A 22,776-nucleotide genomic window follows, 5' to 3' on the forward strand; every position below is an offset into this window, starting at 1 on the left:
TCTCAGAAGCAGAAATGGGAGAGTTCCTAACTCTGGGCAGCAGTGAAGGGTCCAGACACAGCCTTTAGAAGACATTCATTCTTTGAAGCATTCTCCTGCCATCAGCTTCCCTTCTGCCCCACGGGACAGCACCCACCAGTTCCAGGCAGAGGAGTAGCTGAATCATTTTTACTTACATCACCCTATCAGACACCTGGGGAAGGAATGAGACTAAAAGCCTGTAAAAGTTATAAATGCAAATTCAATCACTACCAACACCAAGAGGTATGACAGGATGTAGTAAAGTCTCCTGTCCAACACTCATGGGAAAATTCTGAAGATAAAAAACAGCATCAAAAGTCTTACTCTTGAAAACTTTAGAGAGCAATTAACCAGGATTATTTTCTATATCTTTATGTGAAAGGCAGAGGACCTTGATGAATAACTGCCTTAGAGGAAAGTTCTCTGCCAGGAGCAGAGAAAAACCACTACACTCCAAAAATACCAGAGAATAGCCTCAATACTCGCTTAGGGCAACACACATGACTTTGCCTTCTTACCTATTCTATTAGAATGATTAAGAAATGCCTCCTTTTTAAAATCACCCACCTCTTATCTTAGCACCAGTTAGAACATTTTAGCATTTTTCCATTTAAAGGAGAAAGGTGATTATCACCACACAATAAAAAGAATCAACAATGGATTAGTACAGCATCTCAATATATTATTTATCCTGAAAAACCTTATCAGGTGATATCTGTAGAAAGCATGACAGAAAACTATAGATACCTGGGAGCAGATTGGAGCTATCTGTCAGCATGATGCCCTCTGTCCCACTGTGCAGCTGGGCAGCTCGGGGGAAGGCACAGGCTGATTAATCCACAGCCTGGATGATCCCCTCGCAGACATTCCCCTCTGAATCTACTGGTGCACCACAGCAGACTTTTAAGAATTGTTCAAGTACAGGCCATTGCTCACTTTACTTGAGCAGTAAGAGGCTGAGTATTTAAAAAATAAATTTGAATTAAATTAAAACAAGACAAAAGTAAGTTGGTGGTTTGGCTTTTATTTCTAGAATGAACTCTATTATTGCCTGAAAGTACTTGGTAGGCTGGAAACTTTGATTGTATTACTTGAAGGGCCTCATGGTGAGAGAACTGCTACATTGCTGAATCCAAATGAGGAAAAATACATCCTCCATCACAAATGACATCCCAATCTTATTATTAGGTACTGTTTTGTTTTATCAATCTGCTGTTAATCATACCTCCAATATTAATGTTTGCCCTTGTGGCAGCCAAAATAGGTAACGGTCCTTTAATTTTTGCTGATAAAATAATTTTACACAGTAAATACCAAGAATTAAAGCAAACATATATTTTTTGACAATCCTGAATTTTCCTTTCAGAGTTGTAACTTCTAGCCAGCAATTCTCTCTCTGAAAAAAATCAAATAATGTTCTGCATTTGGCTGCAACTTTTGTGTAAGTGCAAGCAACAACTGTAGTATTTTTTTAAATGAGCCACAGTGATAGCTTTGCACTTCCTTGAGGCCTCTTCTCTTCTCACAGAATGAACTCCAGGGAATGGCATCATGTCGGGCTTTCCAGATGGATTATGTGAAGCCATAGCTCAATGTCATTTTCAATAGCAAGGCTCATAATTAAAGGTCAAATAGTCACTTCATCTGCAATCAATCAATAGAAGAAGTACTAATACTAAGTACTAATCAATCAATGGCAAATGCACTAATAAAAGCCATGCATCAAATGTCTGCATATGTGTGTGCTCACATGTACCATGCATATATGTGAGCAGGGAGAAGGAGCGAAAGGGAACAATGTGGGGGTGAAAATGCCAGAGGCCATTGTGGGTACTATATTTATCTTGGCTTCCTTGCAAGTTTATATCCTGCTTCACTCTTTAGGTGAAATGCAAATAAACATTGGTTTTTCTGCATGTGTGATGCCCTTTATTGAAAACCCTGCTGAAGCACCCACCTCCATGCAGAGGTACTGGCTTGTTCTCCCGACTAAAGAACACAAAGGCACCTACCCTGTGTAATTTGTCCTTACACAAACACACCCTGCACTCTGATCTTTGAGACAAAAAGTGTGTCAACTGCTCTGTCTACAAAATAAGACCCAGCATATGGGAACAGCACTCATCTCCGTGCAGAGCAAGCACTTACTCATGGATGCAACAGTGGAAGTGGCAGTTGGCCTCATGAGCATGCACTGCATGGGAATTAGTTGGTTTCATAATATGGTGTGGGAGAAAGTGACTTACAAAAGTCTTCTCATGCCTCTCCTATTACCACTTCTAAAGCTTTAAAGCTGTCAGCTCTTCTCCCACTTTAGTTGGTGGCATTCTCAGCTCCCCAGGGAACGGGCCAGACATACCTATTTGGAGTTTCACCTGCCAAGCTGAGAGAAATCAGTTTCAAAGTGAAAGTACAAGTGTTGGGGGTCATTTATACACTACCACTGGAATCTTGAAGACAAACAAAGCAGAGCTCCACAACAGATGTGAAATGAGAGCGTGAGCCGTGTTTGTGCTTTCAGGCATCGCAGCGACAGAGGGGGAAGGAAAAACTCTCTCTACCATAAGCGAGCAGAAGATCTCTCGTTGCATGATTTGTTATAAACACCTAAGGACAAGCAGAAATGTGCCAGAACAGCAAAAGAGTAAGGGCCAAAATGCTTGTGTTTGTCTCGTTTCTGCTAAGACCAGGGTGGACAGGGAAAGATTTAAGTGTCATTCAGAAACAGCTAATCCTTTAAAACAAATTAGACCTACTCTGCTCCAACCTTCAGTGAAGGAAAAAGTGCTGCCTGCTCTGGTTAACATATCTGTTTGCATCATCAGCTCAGGCACATGCCTCATCACACCCTGGCTTTGTAAAACCCAATACTCCTTATTTTCACAGAGATTTGTTTTTATACAGCTCTACATTATCTGGAACTGCTACTAACACCAAACAGAATAAAATATCAATGGTCCCAAACTCGGCCAGCTGGAATCTGATACACAGCAGGCACACTTGGACACCCATGGAGCAGGGGTGCACACAAGACCAGCAGATACTTCAGGCTTACCAAGGACAGGCTTCCAGGGGATTGCCAAAAGGAGCATTTCCCCATTCCTCTCCCAGGATGACTGGAAAGCAGTCTCCCCAAAGCTGACAGACAGAACAGCCCACAGCCGAGAAACAGCTCCACAGTACCATGTTCCACTATCTACCTGTTCACTTCAACCTGCACACTTAGACATGGGATATCTGGACTAGGGGAAAAAGGTATTTATGGCTGGGGAGAAGCTGCAGGAGTCCTTGAAGTCAAGCTGTCCAAAGCATTTTTGCCGGTGTACTCGGGCAAAGAAAGCTGCAGAATACCAAAGCTGGCTCATGACGCTATGCTAATACAAGCAGCAACTTGGAATTGGGAAAATGTGAGCCAAAAGGTCAAGGGAGCTAGGAACCTCAAACTAAGTTTTTCTAAAAAAGAAAAGAGCATAAAAAATTGAGAGGGTAGTAGCAGAAGAAAAGTGAACTGACTCAGCTGTGTGCACAGAGTCAGGTCAAGACAGGCTGCATAAGGATGCTTGGTAGAATGAGTAACAGAAACAAACAGTCCTCATATTTTGGGGGGTGATGGCAAGCCCCTTTAGGACTTAAATATTTAAAAAGGCTTTGTGCTTATTTTCTTAGTGTCATGGCAAGTTGGCAGAAATATGCAACAGAGCATATATTAAACTATTCTCTCTGGGGAGAGAAGGGGAAACTCACACATTTGTGCTGTTAAATACAACCAGCTTGCCCAGCTTTTCTTCTGTAGTATCACAGTTGTGCCCTAAGTTCATACACTTCCAAACAGAAAGCACAGCAGTGTGTTATGACTTATGTGTGCAGTTGCTTCATACAAATACAAGAGTAACTGTCCTGAATACAAGCTCATTTATTAGTCCAAGCTCAGTTTCATAGAACATTTGGCTGGAAAAGACCAATGTCATTTAATCTATGTTCTGCTCCAAGGCAGGATCAACTCCAGCTATTAAATTCCCATCTGAGGCTTGTCTACAATGATAGGAGATTGAAGACATCAATAGGCAACATATTCCAAAGCTGAACTGTTTTACACTAGACAGGTTTCCCTGATTGTTAGCTTAAATCATCATCACTGTAACAAAGTCCTTCCCTTTACAAAGTCCACTGTGACAGAGTTACTTTCTTCCTTCTTTGCATCAACCTTTTATGCATTTGAAGATCACTGCAGTACTTCAGTTATCTTCCCTCAACAATCCCAACTGCCTCAATCTACCTCTGGGGGTCACGTTTTTGAGGTCTATGATCATTCATGGCACTCTCTTCTCATTTCTTTTCAGTTAGTCCACATAATTTTTGAATTGTGGAGCCCAAAACATTATGCAAATATCAAAAGCCATAACACTGTCAAGCCACACAACTTTTGCTGCTTTCCTGCAACCCACAGGACCCTGTGTGAAAGGAAGGCCGGTTAGTTTAGTATGCTATGTATTTGAAAAAGCTATGGCACTGTTATTCATTTCCTTGTTCTTCCTACACTTTAAAAATAATTTATTTAATGACTTGGTTCAGTTGTTTTCTACACAAGGAAGTTAAAACTCACTGATCTATAATTTCTCGTCCCCTCCTCATTTCCACTGTAAAAAGAGACATTTTGTTTGACTTTTCCTTGTCTTCCAGGAACTCCTCCACTTCCCACAGACTTTCAAAGGCATTTGCTATCAGTTCTGCAGCACAGGCCTGGCTGAAGCAAAGAACCCTGAGGTGAGTTTTGCTCTATCAAACCAAGCTGGAAAACATCTAAATCCCAACTTGTTCTTCCCCTGTTTCAGGCTGAGCTCTTACCTTTGTCATTGACACTAGCTGTGTTCCTCTTTCACAGATACATTCTCGAAAAGAGTCAGATATTCAGTCATATATGCTTTACCAAACATCTGCTTTTGTGATCTGAAAACAATCCAGTTGTGTCCCTGACTGAGCATAATGGATGAAGCAGCAGCAAGTGGCTGTAAGCATTTCTGATTTAACAGTATTTTCTGAATATCCATCAGAACATTCTATTATCACTACTGGGTCATAAGTGACAAATACCTCTGTGATGTTTTGATATATGAATGCCAAGAAATAAAGCTATCCAAAGTATCTGCAAACTTCAACACATACATTTTGCTCATGTTAAGCAAAAGAGTATTGTCTGTTTGTGATTTCTGAATACATTATGTCCTTTGATTTTCCCTCGAACATCCCAGCTTTTAGATGTAAGATTTTACTGTCAAACTGGGCAGATACACCTAGCCATCTCTTCAGAAACAAACCTGAAATTTTAGCTGGTTTCCAACTTTTAGCAAATTGGATTAGGCAACAGAAGAGAATAAGAACAAAAAGAAAAATACAGCTTTCCACAATCAGGTGGTCTTACTGTAAAACCACTAAAATCTCAGCTGAGAAGATTGTGTTCTCTGCCCTGTAGGAAGCATTAATTTCATCTGTGAAAGAGTATTAGTCTACTATTAGTATCACACTGGTAGCAGTATTTGTCACACTAAACCCAAAACCATTTAAGCAGAAAAACCAGCAACTAAACCAATTTTTTTTTCAACACAGCAAGGCATGAATCTTACTGTTGATTTGCTCACAAGCTTATCTCCTGACTTACCCAGGGTGAGGGATTTGTGTGTGGAACAGAAAACGATAGCCACTGTGTCTGCTGGTGTGAAAGTAGAGTTATTCCTACAAAACAAAAGAGATTTAATAACCTCTGATAGCAAAAACCTTCTTAAAACAGCATCTATCAAAATTATTACTTTGAGGATCCATATACACGTTCACATCACTTTGATCAGTCTGGTGACAGAAATAATTCCACACATAAATGAACAGCAGTGCTTGATTTATTTTTTTTTTTTAGCAGAATTGTTTCTCTATTGTGGCAAGGTCTCTAATGAATACACTCCCATGTGAAGGATAGAAATTTTGAAGACCTGGTGTGTAGGATACAACTTTATTCCAGCCAAGTTTATTTTGTCAAACATGCAAAAATGTCACAGCAGAAGCCACTTGCCTCCACAAAATAAGAGAAAACGACCTATTATATCTTTTTCTAGTATGGAACAGTAACAAAATGCTCACTTTGGACAATATATTGAGTCTATACTAAGGAGTTAGCTTCCACTACAGAGATAAACCACATCTAAGGGTTTAAACACTGGGACTAAGGCCAGGAGGGGTGGGAAAATGGCATCTATATATATATAGAGAGAGAGATGACTGGCCAATGGATCACTCTTTGCTCCAAATCAGGAGTAATTCTATGAGATTCTAAATATTTACCATACAGAGTTGGTTACTGCTTAAGGTATTTTAGATTTCACAGCTGGGTCATATTTTCCCCCCAGGTTAGGTCTAGCAGTTCAGAAGTTATTCAAAAATGCCTTTTAAGGCTAGGATATGATCTTGTCACAGAGAAATTTTTTTATGGCTCTAAAAAAAATCTTAAGTAGCTCTAAGACACTGTACCCTTCTTTGTGATTCTCCCTTATGGCTATTGTTTAATTTATACAAAGCATATGCTTGGAATCTGCTGTACTGTGGCACTCCCCTTTCAGCAGAGTGCTGCTGAACAAATACTCCAGTAAGCCTAAGTGAGAGGACAACTGTGGCTACTCCAACCAGCACCAGTGATGCCCTGAGCCACTGGCTAACACTATTCTTACAGTACTAGTTTTTGAGAAGTGAATGTACAATTGCCCTTCCTGGTTGAGACTTTAAAAAAGAACCAAAAAAAAAAGCTCTACCAAACATCTGTTCAGGACAGCTGTCTTTTAAGAATCACCATATAAATGTAGCAAATTTGACATATATAGAGGGGAGTGAATTGCCAGCACAGCAAATGTATCTTGAGATGTAAAAAGTCAAACTGAGTTCTCTCTCTCATATGTCATCAGCATGTCTGCAGGGCAAATTATACCTTCAGTGACATCTGTGCTAATACATTTTTTTCAGTGGATGAGGTATAGCAGTGATTGATTGAGATTTAACAACGCTGTAATTAGCACACAAGAAAGGACAGAATTCAGGTCCTGCTCTCTTAGCCTAACTCTAACAGAGCAAATGCAGTAAGGACAATAGGAAATACCAAAATGAGGTCACCCCTATTCAGAAACCTGCCTTTACACATTTGCATAAACTTTATCACCCAAACCAAAGATACTGCACAAAAGAAATAGTCAAAGATTGGGATTCAGCACATCCATTTACCTTGTGGAGAAGAGGAAAGTCAAAAACATGAAGCTCATCTGAACAGAAAATACTGAAAGAGAAACAAGCTAAAATTAGACCACAATTATAATTACTGTGTCCATGCCTTTTGTTCCCATACTGCAGGGCAGAAATGAGGCTGGACCAAGTCTATCCAGAGAAACCCACTGCCAGACAACCTTTAAAGACTGCCTGGAAGAACAACAGATCATTATATCCAAGGCAGCCAGAATTATGGTTATGGCTGCACAAGTTCTTCTTGGGGTAGATCCTCTGAATCAAGTATTTCTTGACACAATGAATGGCAGGAAACAGTGCATATGCTGCACATCTCTTTGCATGAGTTTTGCTTATTGGGTTGATAACATAAAATATGTCAGACATGCTCTGCTTGCTGGGCATCTAGACTTGCTATTTTACAGGAGAAAGTGTGTAAGGATGGTCCAAATAAATATTCTCAGCCCTGGGTACATTAATCATGATCATTCATGGGGAGAGGAAGAGAAGAGCATCATAGATGTTTGAATTCTCTTTGAGACAAAGGCTAATTCCTGGGCTGGGCAGTGTGTGTCAGACATTTCCTTCAAGCTCAGTCAGCTCTGTAAGTGCAGGTAGTTGTGAGCATCCCAAGGGGAGCTCTTCTCTCTGCCAGTTCTGCTGACACCCCAGGGGCTCTGGGGGGCACAGAGCCCACCCCTGGACTGCAGAGATACAATGAGCAGCCAGTGGCTTCCATGAGTAGCATCAGCCCAGAGCATGGGGAATCCCCACAAGGCTGAAAGAGAGACCCCGTGACCTGCACAGGCCTTTTCTGAGTTTGTGGGTTTTGGGGGAAAGGCTTTTACTTGCAGCAGGATCTGGGGTGGGTCCTCTCCCCACTCCTTGCAAAATTTGTGAATGCTGTAAGGCTGACATGCCCCATAGGGCAGTGCAAGTCAAGACAATGCATTTGATTTTCACCCCAGTTACAACTGGAAAACATGGCAGGGATATTAGCTACACCAGTGACATTTTCTATTCTCCTACATACATTTCCTAGAATGTATAAATGTCACCTCAGCATGCACTTAATTCCTCCTTCATGAACTAAAGGAGCAATCCATTGTTCCTGAATTATAATTTTTCTACAATGAAGTACATTAATTTAATATGAACAGAAAAAACCAATCCCTTATTACACATAATTCTGTAAAGCAAAAAGCATGTGTTGCTAGCAATTATTCCTCATGAATATTTTGCTGTGGTTAGAATATTAGCATAAAAATGACATAAAAACATTAATCAGCAGAATAACAAACTCACTTTCACCTCAAACTCCTCGTGCTAATTTCACTTCCTGGTGTAACACAATACACACATCCAGCTGACACATCCAATGGTGATACAGAAACTTCTTCTAGAATACAATGTGCGTAACCATCTCCAAAACTTCCCTGGTTCTTGGTTTTGTAAATATTCCAGAAAAAATCTCCAACCAATTGTCTAATATGTTCCAAGTAGTTCCAATGCTTATGTTAATGTTCTTACTGAGAAATTCCAGTTATGCACACTGGCAATGAACACATAGATATGACTTTCAGTGTATTCCACAGCAAATGGTATATTTGATTCCACATGGAACAAGTACAGAGTTGTCTTGAAGAGAAATAAAGGCCAAGCAAGGCAGCAGAAGCAAACACAACACATCAACTGTTCTAGGAAGAACATGTCTTCCTGAAATAAAAAAGAAGCATTTTTTTTCAAAGTAGTGGTCAGCAGAGTACCATAAAATAACTTCATTCTGAGTTTCTCTGTGCGTTGAGTTGAAAATCTCTGTACATTCTTTTTTGCTGATAATTTTGCACTGATCTAAGTGCAAGGTCCTTCTTGGGTGCCATTGCAAAGAAGTATTGAATTCATTTTGAAAAAAGCTCCATAACATTGCTTCCTACTCCTTTGCTTTCAGAATAAAACATTTATATTGTACCACTTATAATTCCATGTATTATTTTACACAGGTATAGTGTTTAGTATAGTTTCATAATCCATATGTATAGCTTCATAATCCCAAAAAAAGCCACAACTAGGACAGAATTAAGATCTGATGCACAAAGGGCAGGAGCAAATTTCCTACTGGCTTTAGTAGAGGCCAGATTTGTAGAAGATACATTATTTTTATTAGACAGAAGCATATGCAGACACACAACTCAAAGCAGGTGATGGTCTGGTCTCCTGAAATCTAACAGTTTAGAGTATGAGATGTGATTTATACTGAAGCATACTGTAGCTACCTCTCCTCCATGCAAATTGAAACTCCTGTCTGTGGACAGTCTGAGGCAGGATGGGAATTCCCTGCTGGGAGAGGAGACAGTGCCTGTACAGCACTGCCTTTCCCCGAGAGGGAGGGATCTGCAAGTGTGTTTTCAGCTGATGGCAAGGATACCAGCAGCCTATTCTCACGTGGATGTTATTTAAGGCTGAATGACTTGAGTGCTTCTAAAAGAAACTCAAAGAAATGTGCTCATCCACAGAAACAGATCAAGACATTCTAACTCCCAGCTAGTTCCCAGGTTTATAATATGCTAAGGAAGAGCAGTTTAAAAATGATAACTGTGCTTCTGAGTAACAGTTTGACCCCAAATCTTTCGTTGCTGTTTGGAATGAGACATTTGTGTATTTTATGGCTGTTCAATAACAAAGAAGCCAAAACCAGAATGCCTATAAATGCTTGTAAAGTACTACTATGCCCTTTCAGAAAGGAAGGGCCACCTCAGGCCCACCTAAATAGCAGGGTTCATTCCTCTCTAAATGCTTACTTGACCCCCTAAATGCATCCAGCTCCTAAGAAGGCAATCTGGTTTACTAGATTCTTTAGAAGCTCTAACACCATGCCAGCACCCCCAGAGCTCCCCCACTACATGCAGCTCATTACAGACCTGAAACACACACAAAAAAAGAGTCATTAGGGCTGAACTTACTTATGAACACGATTATAATCAAGCTAAATTTATCCAGGTCGATATTTGGATTGGCAAAAGTATCGCAGAACGTCGTGTAGATGATCATCAGGAGCACGCAGCTGCTGATAGCACCAAATGGAGGCTTCTTCCTTTCAAGCCAGTCCTTGATGTATCTTCGGACAATCTGAAACACAGAAACCAACAGGTTGTCTCTTTTCAAAGATGCAGGGAGCCAAGTTGGGCATCACAAAGCGAATCTGACAGCGGAAAGACACAAAGAGAAGAGAGTAATTTGGATGACGGCCACAGTGGATTTCAAAGCTTCCCTGCCACACAACTCTTCTTCTGGGGAATTTAACATTTGTAGTGCAACTTCCACTGGGCGTCCATAATGAGAGTATATTTTCAAGTGCATTCAAATCCATCCTTAATCATGCCAAATGTTCTTTGCTAGCTGTCACTGAGACATGCCCATTAAGCCTCCCCAAAGTTTATCTCCTCTGCTGATACTAATGGATGTATGTAATTATCACAGTCCCCTTTGCATCAACAGACAATTCCAAGTGCAACTTTGGGAATCTTAAAAATCTGACATCTTCAGGAATTTCATGACGGTAGATAATCGAAAGTGATCCATGGAACATTTTAATATTTAAATAGCTAGCGATGCACCAGAAGTTTTTAATTAAATTATAACTCAAGCTTGAAAAGCAAAAGTGCATGTGTTGTGGGAGTTTAAATAATTCAAACTCTGAATATCTGGAGTTTTTGTAAATCCAAAGACAAATGCCATTTGCACGCTTTTAGAATACCAGAATTAACACATGAAAACAAGGAAACCTACTGTACTTAGCGGAACTTTTGCACTTTCAGGAAACAGAATATGAAGCAGTTTTTCAAAATTTTTTTGAAAACAACTATAAATTTTAAAGCAACCTCAACGTTCAAATTATGCTGAATACCGTAGCACTAAGCCTCACCAGATACAATGCATCCATTTTAGTCCTGCCTGGGGAGTCGCTTTTAGTTTTTCTGTTTACTTTATGTGGTTTGAAAAAACTTTTTAAAGCTTTCATCGTACAGCTGCGACTTGTGTTAATTTTTCAGCAATCACATTATCTTGCCTAATTTCTCCTGAGGCCTCCTGATGTTCTCTATTACCACACTCTTTTGGAAATCACAGCCCAAGATCCTGAAGCACTTCAGCCAGAGGGCTCCAAAGGTGTCTCGTGACCTTCCCTTAGTGGTGCCACAAGCAAACATCACCTCCATTGGTTTAATGGCACAGAAAATCTTAGAGGTATTCAAGGTTAATATCAGGCCATCATCACCAACCCTACCACAGGACCCTTTCACACAACAAATGCCAAAGCCATGGAATCAAGCTACTTTCAGTTTTCCTCACAGCTCACAGTTTTCCTCATTGCTTTCCTGGCTCCTTTGCAAGCCTCTCAGCAGGGAAGTCCTGGAGCAGCTATCCCAGTCACTGCAGCAATGAGACTCCATCAGGGCACACAGTAAAACTTTGGCACATGGGCTTCGTGCCAAGCTAAGCAGGCTGAAGATCAGCACTCCCCTCCCAGCACTTGTGGGCTTCCTGCTGCTGAAAAATAGCAAATTTGCAGGAAAATATCTAAGGGAATGCTCAACGCCCCGGTGAAAACACTGAATTTTAAAATGTCACACTTGCCAGATGTTAAAGAGAGAAAATAACAAAAAATATAAGGCCAGACTTCTGAAAGAGCCTCCACTGGAGCTCCTTCAGCCACTGGGTAGGATAAGACAGTGCGCTGATGAAAGAGACACAAGAAAGTGAAGCCATGCAGAGAGCAATGTGAAAGACATCTATTGGGAAGTTCAGATAAGTCTAATTCTGAGCAAATTTGGGACTGTAATTATCAGAAGCAAAAAGTAAAGCCTTTCACTTCTAAAGTGAGCAGGTTTTTTTAACAAAGTTTAAAAAAAAATCCTATTATCCCTTAAATTGTCACACTGGGGAAAAAGAAAAACTACTTAAGGCCACCTATTAATTTATGGTCCTTCCAGAAGATTTATACAGAAAGTAATGAGATGTTGAAAAAGAAAAGTGATGGCTAATTATACCATGGTACAATTTCTAGTAGAAGTATTTAATCCAAAAACAACAACCCTGTGTCTGTTTAGGGTCTGATTGTAACAGACATGACAATAATAATATTATACACATATTTATCCTTGACTGACATAGAAGAGAAATAAAAAATATTTAAAAATTGAAACTGCAAGTATTTCCTCAGAATCTTCAATTGAGTGATACCTTCTTTAAATATCCACCTCTATCTATCCTGGAATTTTTGTGAATCAATAACCATAAATATCAGTACAGCTTCTTACAGCACATTATATTTTTTTTTTTAAATTACATATTCAGACCCTGAAGAACTAAATTGTGGCTTCAGGAAATCATCTAATCAACCCAGTGTCACGCAAAATCTGCTCAAAACACAGACAAAATAAATCTTCTCTAACACAGAATCCCATACATTTTGATCTTCTCACAAGGTTCAACATGATCTGTAATTTCAGAGGTCAATTCAGCCTATTATCACTGATTCAAGGTAACCTAAATTCTTGTATAACTTGATGGGAGAAATATAACCCTACAGAAGCTCATGTCAGCTGATTCACTTTGACTGAAAAACAATCCATTTGTTATTCATGCCTGGCAGAGTTGCTTCAGGACAAGGATGCTTTGAAAGCCTTTTAATTCTTAACCCAATTCTATAAGTTTTCAGGGTAAACAGGGAACTACAAAAGACCAAAACTGTGAATATTTGTAGTGAAATAATGATAAGTGCCACAAATACAAGAAAGAAAACACATTCAGAGCCCGGGCTGAAATACTAAACCTTAATTTGTCTGAATTGCAGCGAAAGCTCACACAGTCATTTCTGAATGTTAATATAAACCACTGGTACCCAAAATATATGCACCCTACTGATGGAAAAAAACAAGAGGAGGATGTATTGGGTTTTGTGGCAAGGTTTGGTAGCAGGGCAGGCAACAGGGGTGGCTTCTGGGAGAAGCTGCCAGAAGCTTCCCTTATGACTGATGGAGGCAGTGCCAGCCAGCTCCCAGGTGGATCCAGCCCTGGCCAAACTCAGCAGTGATGCTCTGTAAAGATTTTCATGCAGATTCAAATGCCAGCCCCAAAGAGCAGGGAAAGGCTGACCCACAGGTTGCACATGAAAGAACATGAAGGTGAATCCTTCCTTCAAACTGCAGTTTAGTGGAAAAAACAGTGGGAGAGAAGCAAAACTTCAGAGTAGGTGATATTTTATAAATAATCTGCCTGATAAACTCACAGAAAAGTTAGACAATAAAAGAACATAAATGTGTCCAGCAGGCAACCACCACTACATTCCAGCAACCTCCAAAGGTTTTGGAAAGGCATCAGCTCAAATTTGCTTCAAAACACAGTTTCAGGCTCAAACTTTCCTCTTGCCCAGGATTTAATTTTTAACAACAAAGAAATGTAATTACACTTGAGTTAACAGTAGTGTCCCCATTTCAATTTAGTTCTCCTACCAGAATAGTTCTATCCACAGTATTTTTCCTACAGACTGCTCTGTATCCTGCCATAACCTTCTTGTCTAAACACCAACCTTCCTCAGCAAACAGGCTCACTGCTCTAATGCTTATTTCACTTAACATCCTTGGGCAAAGAAACATGATCTGCTGTTCCAGGAAAGCAGGTAAACAGTGCTCATCTGTTATTAGATCACATATGAAAATATACAGAAGGTGTGTAACAGAAAAACAGTTCACTTCTCTAATTGTACCTTCTAAACAGTCACACTGTATACCCAGAGAAATCTGTCAGTAAAACACAGCTAGACTCTTCCTACCTGTCTGCCCAGTGCTGGACACACAAGGTAAAAAATGCAATAAACAATGTAATACATTAATGTTCATCATTAATTGAGCTAAACAGGGCAAGGAGCTCCCCCCCCGTTATATGGAATGGAATAATTTCTGACAGTCATGCAGTACATATCCTAAAAATTATCTAGATCTGTAACTTATTTATTAAACCAAAGAACTGAAAAAGAAAAAAAAATCAAATCTGTAACTTATTTATTAAACCCAAGAATTGAAAAAGAAAAACAAAAATCAAACTCAAACAACCCAAACCCAAAAAACCCCAAGGAAATGGATAGGAAGTCACCTTTTCTGTTTCCATTTTACACAAGAGTCTCTCTTGGTATTTACATAATTATGTAAAATAGATTTTTCCTAATTCTACCAATTATTTTGGACTTACCTCCTCTTTAACAGAATTTACAGTGGTTTTACTGCACTTCTACTCCTTTTCATTGTGTGTTGGTACTTTCTTCTAAATACCTGGGAAAAACACTTGGGGCTTTACCATCTCAACAAAGAAACACAAGTCACCTTTTCCTTGTGTTCAAACACATGAGTAAACCAGCTGAAACTGCTGGATTACCACCACACCTAAATGCAGCAGTTACCTTACTTAATTTGTCTTCTAAGGTAAGATTCCTAACTCATTCTTAATTAATATTACTACTACTTATAGCAAGACACTTATACAATGAAGTCTAAAATACAAAATTTCCCATTGAAAATCTTTGAGTCAGGGTAGATATTTTCAACAGTCCTGTAATTTTTTCCATATCTCTTCTTATATAGTTATGGGAAACCAAAAAAGACAATTGCAGGGAATATTGGGAACTAGGTCAGTGAAATCTATAAGACACAAAAGGTGAGAAAATTGGAAAAAAAAAAAAGAAAGAAAATCATCTAAGATGACAGCTCCTGTAGAAACCAGTGTAAAGAATCAAATCTTGGATAGGAAGAGAGATTAATTCTGTTGTATAAAAATAGAAATGAAATAAGATGCTAAGATGGACATCATTCACAGAATTCTATAGCATAATCATACACACAAGGTCTGCATGCCAGTTCAAATGCACAGACCCTTTTATAAAGCAAAACTTGCACCACCTCAGCCAGACCCTATATTTTTAGAGGGGTTTTACCTCTGTGGAGGCATAAATTCCCACCTTTTCAGTTTCAGATTTTGTGATGGCTCACCTGCTTTCCTAGGACATCATCAAATGTCAAATCTATCCTTATGCTACAGAGTGTACAATCTAATGTTTGTTTTCTGGAGACAGGGTGCAAAAAAAAATAATTTTGCAATCCGAGGGAAAAAAATCTTTTTCTATAAGCATCTTGCTTTTTTTCCCCTCAGCTTAGCAAACTCCCCTAAAAGCTATTTTACTCCATTAAGTCAGTCAGCTTACTCCCAAGAGGTAGCTCCTGACACATATACACCTTTAAAGCAAGGTATAAAAACCACATGAGGCCATTTTCAAAATGAAGTTTCACAGTTTGGGGTAATTTGCAACTGTTGTTTTAAAACCTTATAAACAGGTGCAATATGGTAAAAATGTGGTGTCTGCAGCATCAGTACCTTTCCTTCATATTTTGCATTCTGCGGAAAGGAGGCTCTGTTCCCTGCTGAGTCTGGTCCTAGTAGGGAGTGAAGTGTGTTTTGAAGGCTGTTTATCCCCTCCTTTGGTCCTCTGCAAAAAGCTCCTGGAGAGCTCATCTCCCAGGGCACCTCTCCTCCCTGCAGCTCTCCTGGACTTTGAAGAGAATAAGGTTTCCTTCTATGTGGATTGCATTTACAAGAAGAGACAGATTGTACACTGTTCCCACTCTTTTTTTTATAACAGTTCTGGTAATTTTTATTTCCTCTACCTTAGTTAAATAATTCCTTCTACTTCGTATCAACTTCCACCTACCTTCCATTCTTTAAAAATAAATACCTTGCTAAGCTTTTTAGTTTCAATTTCACTTACAACATGTATTGCAACATAGCACCCTTTTAGACTTGTGTTGATAAGCACAGCTCCCAAATGCTGATAGGGCTCCTCTGGAACATTTTGGGCAACCATGCAGAAGGCACTTAAGATCCTTTACTTGTAGGACATCAAGATTTTTTGTGTGTGTGAGTGACTAGATTCAGTGAGGATTTCTGTACAACTGGTTTCATTTTATAGATTTGGGAAGAAGAACTACACAGAATCATAACATTAATTTTAGCTTTAGTTAAGGTCTGTTTAATGTGAAGTGCCCACTTTACGCTGGCAGACAAATTACCAATGGGGCAACTAGAGAATGCATGAATGATAATGTACAGACAAGCTTTTTATTATTTATTCATAGAAAACAGTGGGTTTTGGTGTGCTGCTTTGAAAAATGTTCAAACTAGTAGAATATAATGAAAGCACAGTGAAAATTCTATTTCATTAACATTTAATCATAAATCGCTCTTTAATATAAAACATAAAATAAAAGTCTGTCATAAGCACTTAGGTGTAGGGAATGGGGAAAGTCTGCAAAAAGGGGAAAGGAAACATTGTGGTGGGTTTCACTGTTCCTGTTATCTGTCACTTCTGAAGAAAAAAATAAGCAAAGAAACAACAGTTGCCAGCTAAATCTCACAACTGGTCATGAAGAAACTGCTTGGATATTTCTCAAAACCTTACCATTTGATGGCTAAAAGTATTACCAATATCTATGGGCAGGGAAACGATGATTGTGGCAAAATCACAACAGCTCAAGAGCAGCAATCTTACCCAGGACTCTGCTACCCAGATAAAAAATAATCAGAACTTCAAGCTGCCAGGGCAGATTCAAAAAATCTTTTCCATGAAATATCTATTACCATGTTTATTGTATAACAAGTATTCTCAAATTCCCCTTAGAGGTATACAAGAGTGATGCACAAATAACAAGCTCTTAACCACTACAGATCTTCAAGGCTTATAGGAAATTAGATCTTTATAAAATACTACAGATTATGTCCCTTTTTGAGACCTCTTGTCAGAGGGGTCTTATTCGTTACTCTACAAATACAAATACAAATGTAATATTGTACTATCAATACTGATTTGAGTAACACCAGCCTGTCAATTAGCAGAACACATCTGTAGACACTGAGGACACAGGCTGCAACATTTTTTAGGTTCAGACAACCTGCATGACTCTGACAAAGAACAGAGCGATTCTTATTGGGGACCATCTATCAATCACTGCCATCTGTGAGACTCTGTGCCTTTCTGATAACAGTATCTTCTTCTTCCTTTAACAGCTCTTTCTTTCCCTAAAGAATGGTCCACCACCTGAGCAGAGCCTGTACCTGCAGCCCTTTATACATTTCAATGTCAGCAGCTAGGCTAGAAGAGCATGCTTGACTCCTGTCAATAGTAGTCCTAAAAAGCTAAAAAAACTGTTCAAAAACCAGAAAAAAAGTGCATCAATTACACTATTGTGACTTCTTTCTCCCAGCCATCATCAAAAATTCTGACAAGCCAGCCAAGCAACCAAAACTCTTGATACATTTTGCCATAAAGCAAACAAAAAACCCCAAACAAAACAAATCTAAAAGCACCTTTTTATGTGCTTTGCTTATATCCCAGAGGCTGCTCAAACAGCCAGCTCTGCAGCCTGCTCAGGAAATGAGCATTTAGGCAACACAGGTTTTCCCAGAGGCAAGATTTTTTTAAAGGAAAAGAAAGCCCTTGGAGAACGCTTCTTTTAAGCAGCCTCCTCTGTTTTACACTGATGCGGTTCAAGGATAAAGCCCCTGTTGATCACAGATGAGTTAGGAAGGCTGAGGAGAGGCAATTCTCCAAGCAGGCAGGTTTCAAGCTTGAGGGTTTTCCCCCCCAGTCAAGCTCTTTGATACCAGGTCACCTTACCAGGCATTTCTCCACTGACTTTTCTGCTGAACAGTGTGGCCTCATGTGTTAAGGAATTGATGTTGTGGGCATGAAATGATAAATTTGATTAATTGCTGAAGGCATCATTCAGGAATCATGGGCCATTATCCCCTAACACACCTGGAATCCCAGAGTGAGTGACTTGTGATTCACAAACATGTCTCTGTGCCACATGCCAGGCAACACCTCAGTGAAGAGTCACTGGTGGTCTATGAACAAAGGGCAAAACTTCCCGTTGAATTGGAGCAGATGAAGGGCAAGCAGACCTATCACTGGGTCTCTTTGTATGTATCAGTCCTTTTCTTGCTTGTTGCCTTCCCTGACTCCTGCCCACTACTTTTGGATATCCACCTTCAGAATTGGCTTCCATTCATTCCTCTCTGGGCAGGTTGGTTTACCTTTGTACAGCTCCACCTAATCAAGATAATCACTGTAAACTACTGGCATTTCTGATCTGTAGCTTTCATTAGCATTTCTTCGCTTCCACATCCTCTGAACAGATATAGTCAAGTGCAGTAACTTCAGAAACAGTCTTTATGCTTAGAGCTACTTTTGTTGATCTTTCACTTCCAGAAACTGCTTCAAAGACTTTTAAAGAAGAATTACCTTACTTCTTGTTGAAGTGTATTTGTTAAAACCCAAACTATTAATTTGTCATTGGGTTACACAAGCTTTAAGATTCTGTATTTTTTCTTTCAGTCTTTACCAGAACTCCTAAATCCCATCTCAATCAGAATCACAATTCTGATTTCAATCTTGTGAAAGATTGAATCACACAGAGCACTTATTTCGTATGCCTACTGCTCCATTCATGATACCCAGCCCTATCACTTCTAACAGCTGAAAGAACACCCAACTCCACCAATTAGCTGACATACCAACTTCCTGTAACATCTTTCCCAAGTAACATTCCATTATATATACAGATGAACACTCTCTTGAAATTTTGCCATCACTTTTTCCAGCAATCTACCATCATCTTTGGGCTTATTACATTGCAGCACAGATGCTGATAATCCATGGCTATAGGACACTTTATTGCTAAATCTGCTGTCATGCATTTGTTTCCTAGAAATTTCCACCTAAGGCTTACAACTAACAGTTTCCAGTGTTTGGACCTTTCAGAAGAGGATTCGAGTACTTTTGCTTGTCTGATTATGGTGGACACTTAATTTTGATGAGGTAAGAACACAACACAGAGGTAGGTTAATCAGCAACCCTTTGTCCTAATTAATAAGGAAACTCTTGGCATTTAATTCCAAGCATGAGAGCAGTTCTACAGCCTTCAGGGACACAGGGCTAATGTCCATTTTCCAGGTGATATGGCTGCAGAGAGGCTACACAGGTACTGATGCTGATGACTACTGTCATGCTTATCATGCTCTTCCCTTTATTAGACTTCAATGTGTGTTTTTAATCAAAAGAAACTTCACCAGGAATTTGTTGAGTTTCAGTACATGCCGATTTTGAAATGTGCAGTTCTAGTTTGATACAAGACTGATTGACTGCTCTATGTAGCACAGGCAGTGACAGACATTCTTAACCTTGTGCAGGGTGCTCCTTTACGCTGCTCTCATTTGCCTGTATTTTAACCAAGCCTTCCATTTCAAAGTCTGCTTTAGGCTGACAAAATTCAGAAGGTTCCAACTGAACCCAGAGTTCAGCTGGGGGGTAGAATGAGCTGCAAATCCACTGATATTCCCTCTGTGCATTCTGAGTGCCCGAGAACAACAAATACTTATAAGTAAGTAAAAATTAGCCTTAAGGTGTTATAGTGTCCAAGAGCAGTGACAACAGTTATGACAACTTTTGGTCTTACTATTGTGATTTCCCACCATGACATGGGAGAAAAAAATAACTAATATTAACATTTGTGAACAAACAGACACTACAAAGACAAGGATCACAGAAAACCTTAAACATGCAATTAGCATTTTTGACATTCAGAGGAAGTTTTCTATCAGAAGTCATGGAAAATAAGGCTTTGTGTGGACATATGAACAATGAGTAAAAAATCAAATGTTGAATAACTGTTCATTTCACAAATACCTTCCACCCAGTGTAACACAATAGAGAAGTAATGTAAAAATAGTTTGCAGTTGTGCAACTAAACCCCTTACTGCAAAGCATAAGCAAAACGGCTCGAGCAGCCTTAATTTGATGATTTCTTACTTGTGACCACTTAGCCTTTATATGTTTATTAATGTTGAGATTTTTTTAATTCCTGTAATTATTAGTAGATTCTACACAGGGAGGAAGGACTTCCTTCAGCCCCAGGCAAAGGGCATGTGACAAAAGGACTGTGTAGTATTCTCAAAGCTCATTTGTATGGGGCTGGAATTTCTCCCAGCCTGGGCTGCCATTTTTCCCACTTTATGTTCACCAGCTCCCTCCTCTCTCTGCAGCAGTGTGTGTTTGTGGAAGTGAGGGACAGATGCTCCATCTCAACAAAGATCAATGTGGCTCCAGGGAGCACTGTAGCATCTTTTCCCTGATATTAGACTTCACTATCCTGAGGCTGTTCCTATGTGGCAGCTTATCAGGTTGCCAGTCTGTCTTTAAGATAGCTCTCTTTATCTTGTTTTTTTAAATAAGAATGTATATTTAAAAGACATACCTGTCCAATAATAAGAGGGACTACAACAGTCATAAACAGCTGCGAGAATATGGATGTAAAAGGCACAGAGGAGGATGATCCAAGCTAGAAAATAAAGATATACCATTAACATTGCACTTTTTCTTAGTATCTGCAAATTTCATACACAGATATCACACATTAATATGCATTTTATTTTACACATATAAACTGGGAACTATGTGCACTGGAGGTAGCTGCACATGTTTAATAGTTAAGTCACAATAAAGCATTTAGTGTTCCACAAAACAGAGCTAAATCAATCTCTGATTATTTTATAACTTAGGATAATATTTCCATCAATATTCATTTAATTGAAAACCTGCTACACATATATGCCAAGTAAATTATATAAGCATTTGTAGGATGATAGTCTAAAGAGACAAGGGGTGAATCCTCCTAACTAAACAGTTAGCTTGACTTACTTTACCATTTATACAAACATCAAACAACAGAAGTCAGTGTAGTTATTGCAATAAATAAATGAAAATAATGAAATAGTGAAGAAAACATTCACATGTTCTATTCAGCGCTGTCTAAAAAGAGATATACTGGAAGTATAGAACTATTCTTTCGTTAAGACAACTGAACTGATAGTCAGTCTTCAAATAGTTGATCTCTCTAACAATAATTGTAAATGCTACAAGTTTGTTTTTTGTTTTTTAAGATGCTGGTAGAAAAGAGGAACACGCACAGTCAGTGGGATTTTTCAAACCTGCTTCAGAATGTTTAGGAAAATATACAGTATTTTTTACATTCTGGATGGACTTGTTTTAGTCTAGGTAATTAGAAAGTTTCCTTTAATGCAATTTAACATCTCTTTAACAACAATGGAACACACGTTAGGAAACATACACTAAGGAGACTGAATAGCATTGTCAGAGCTCCCATAGACAACCACTTGCTTCACAGTGAGGCAAAAGACACAACATTAAGGTTTTCACAGATCCACTCTATTTTATATTTTACATGTCACTTTAAAGATTCTCAAAACGACAACAGAATACAGAATCTCTTCAGCACCATCTAAATGATGCTGATTTCCTAAAACATCCTTACATACATCATTCTCATAAATTATATTTTTCACACTTACCTTCCTTTCCAAGCTACCTTCATGACAGACAAGGTGATCATGCAATCTAGTAACTTTCTATAAGCCTGCCTTGAAAAATCAACATATGGCCATACAAATGGCTTTGGCATAAAACAAGATTCTTCATAAATTTGATGAACAGAAAAATCAGAAATTTCATATAGTGAAGTATTTTAATTTATGCAGAAATGTATGACTGCGCTGCTTTTTTGTACCTGTGCATTTGTACATGCACTGCTTGGGAAATGGGCAAACACAGCTGTGGGGGGATGTCTCTGGGCAAACTGAGCTTTTGGTGCAGGCAAATGGCCTCAGATTCCAGATGTCCCTTGCTGAATATGTTCCTCCTGAGGTGGAGCCCTCAGGAGGAACATACAGGATTTGGCTGTTTCCTGTACCTGACCTGGCAACATCAGCTACGACTCAGCGTGACCACTTAACAAATTACAACACCTCACCACCATCACCTCCAGCTTTAATGATGTGGGCACATGGGAGGAGACCTGAGGATGATGCCACAGCTATGAATTTTGGTCTGCAGGTGGGGACTCAGTGAGCCTAAATCTCCCAGAGAGTCAAGAGGGAGAAGTACAAGCTTGCATAGGAAGATTCAGATCACCCACAAGTACCCAAAGTCTGGCAGTGCAGGCACATTCCCAAGGGACAAAGGGCACTCTGAGTGTTTCCCTACAGAGAGCACAGACTCCCATCATCACACTCATCACCTCCTTGTTGTTTTAATTCTTGTAAGAAGCTTCTGAAATTTTAAAAGGTTCTTTGTTTTTCAAATTGTATTTGGACTTATTCTTATGTGCTGAGGAGCTAAAAGCATTACTAACTGTGTATTCCAGGAAGCCTTTTCAAGTGAAAGTGAAGATTTTTAAACTTTAAAATCTGCCTGGGCCACAGAGGAGTCAGTCTAAGCAAGCCAGGACACTTGAACAGCTTCACAGAACTACAACACTTTGGCACTGACTCCTGTGCTTTTCTATAAAAATGTTGATTGGACTTTGCTCACTTCTTTTAAGTTTT

General features: G+C 39.3%; 1 protein-coding gene across 3 annotated transcripts in view; it reads right to left on the reverse strand.

Annotated features, from left to right (window-relative positions):
* The window catches only part of SLC10A7 (solute carrier family 10 member 7), a 139,636-nt gene that overhangs the window by 16,463 nt on the left and 100,397 nt on the right, over positions 1-22,776 (reverse strand). For 2 of the 3 annotated variants that reach the window (XM_084205183.1, XM_084205184.1), the window contains 4 exons: positions 20,631-20,714; positions 10,236-10,401; positions 7,279-7,330; positions 5,678-5,751 (listed from right to left, as the gene is read on the reverse strand). In XM_084205183.1, the coding sequence (XP_084061309.1) occupies positions 5,678-5,751; positions 7,279-7,330; positions 10,236-10,401; positions 20,631-20,714 (376 nt within the window). Of the gene's footprint in view, positions 1-5,677; positions 5,752-7,278; positions 7,331-10,235; positions 10,402-14,095; positions 14,601-20,630; positions 20,715-22,776 lie in introns of those variants that run through there. The other variant, XM_084205185.1, reaches the window with a different exon arrangement.

Source organism: Fringilla coelebs (genome assembly GCF_963513975.1).
Source record: "Fringilla coelebs genome assembly, chromosome: 4".
Classification (NCBI taxonomy): domain Eukaryota; kingdom Metazoa; phylum Chordata; class Aves; order Passeriformes; family Fringillidae; genus Fringilla; species Fringilla coelebs.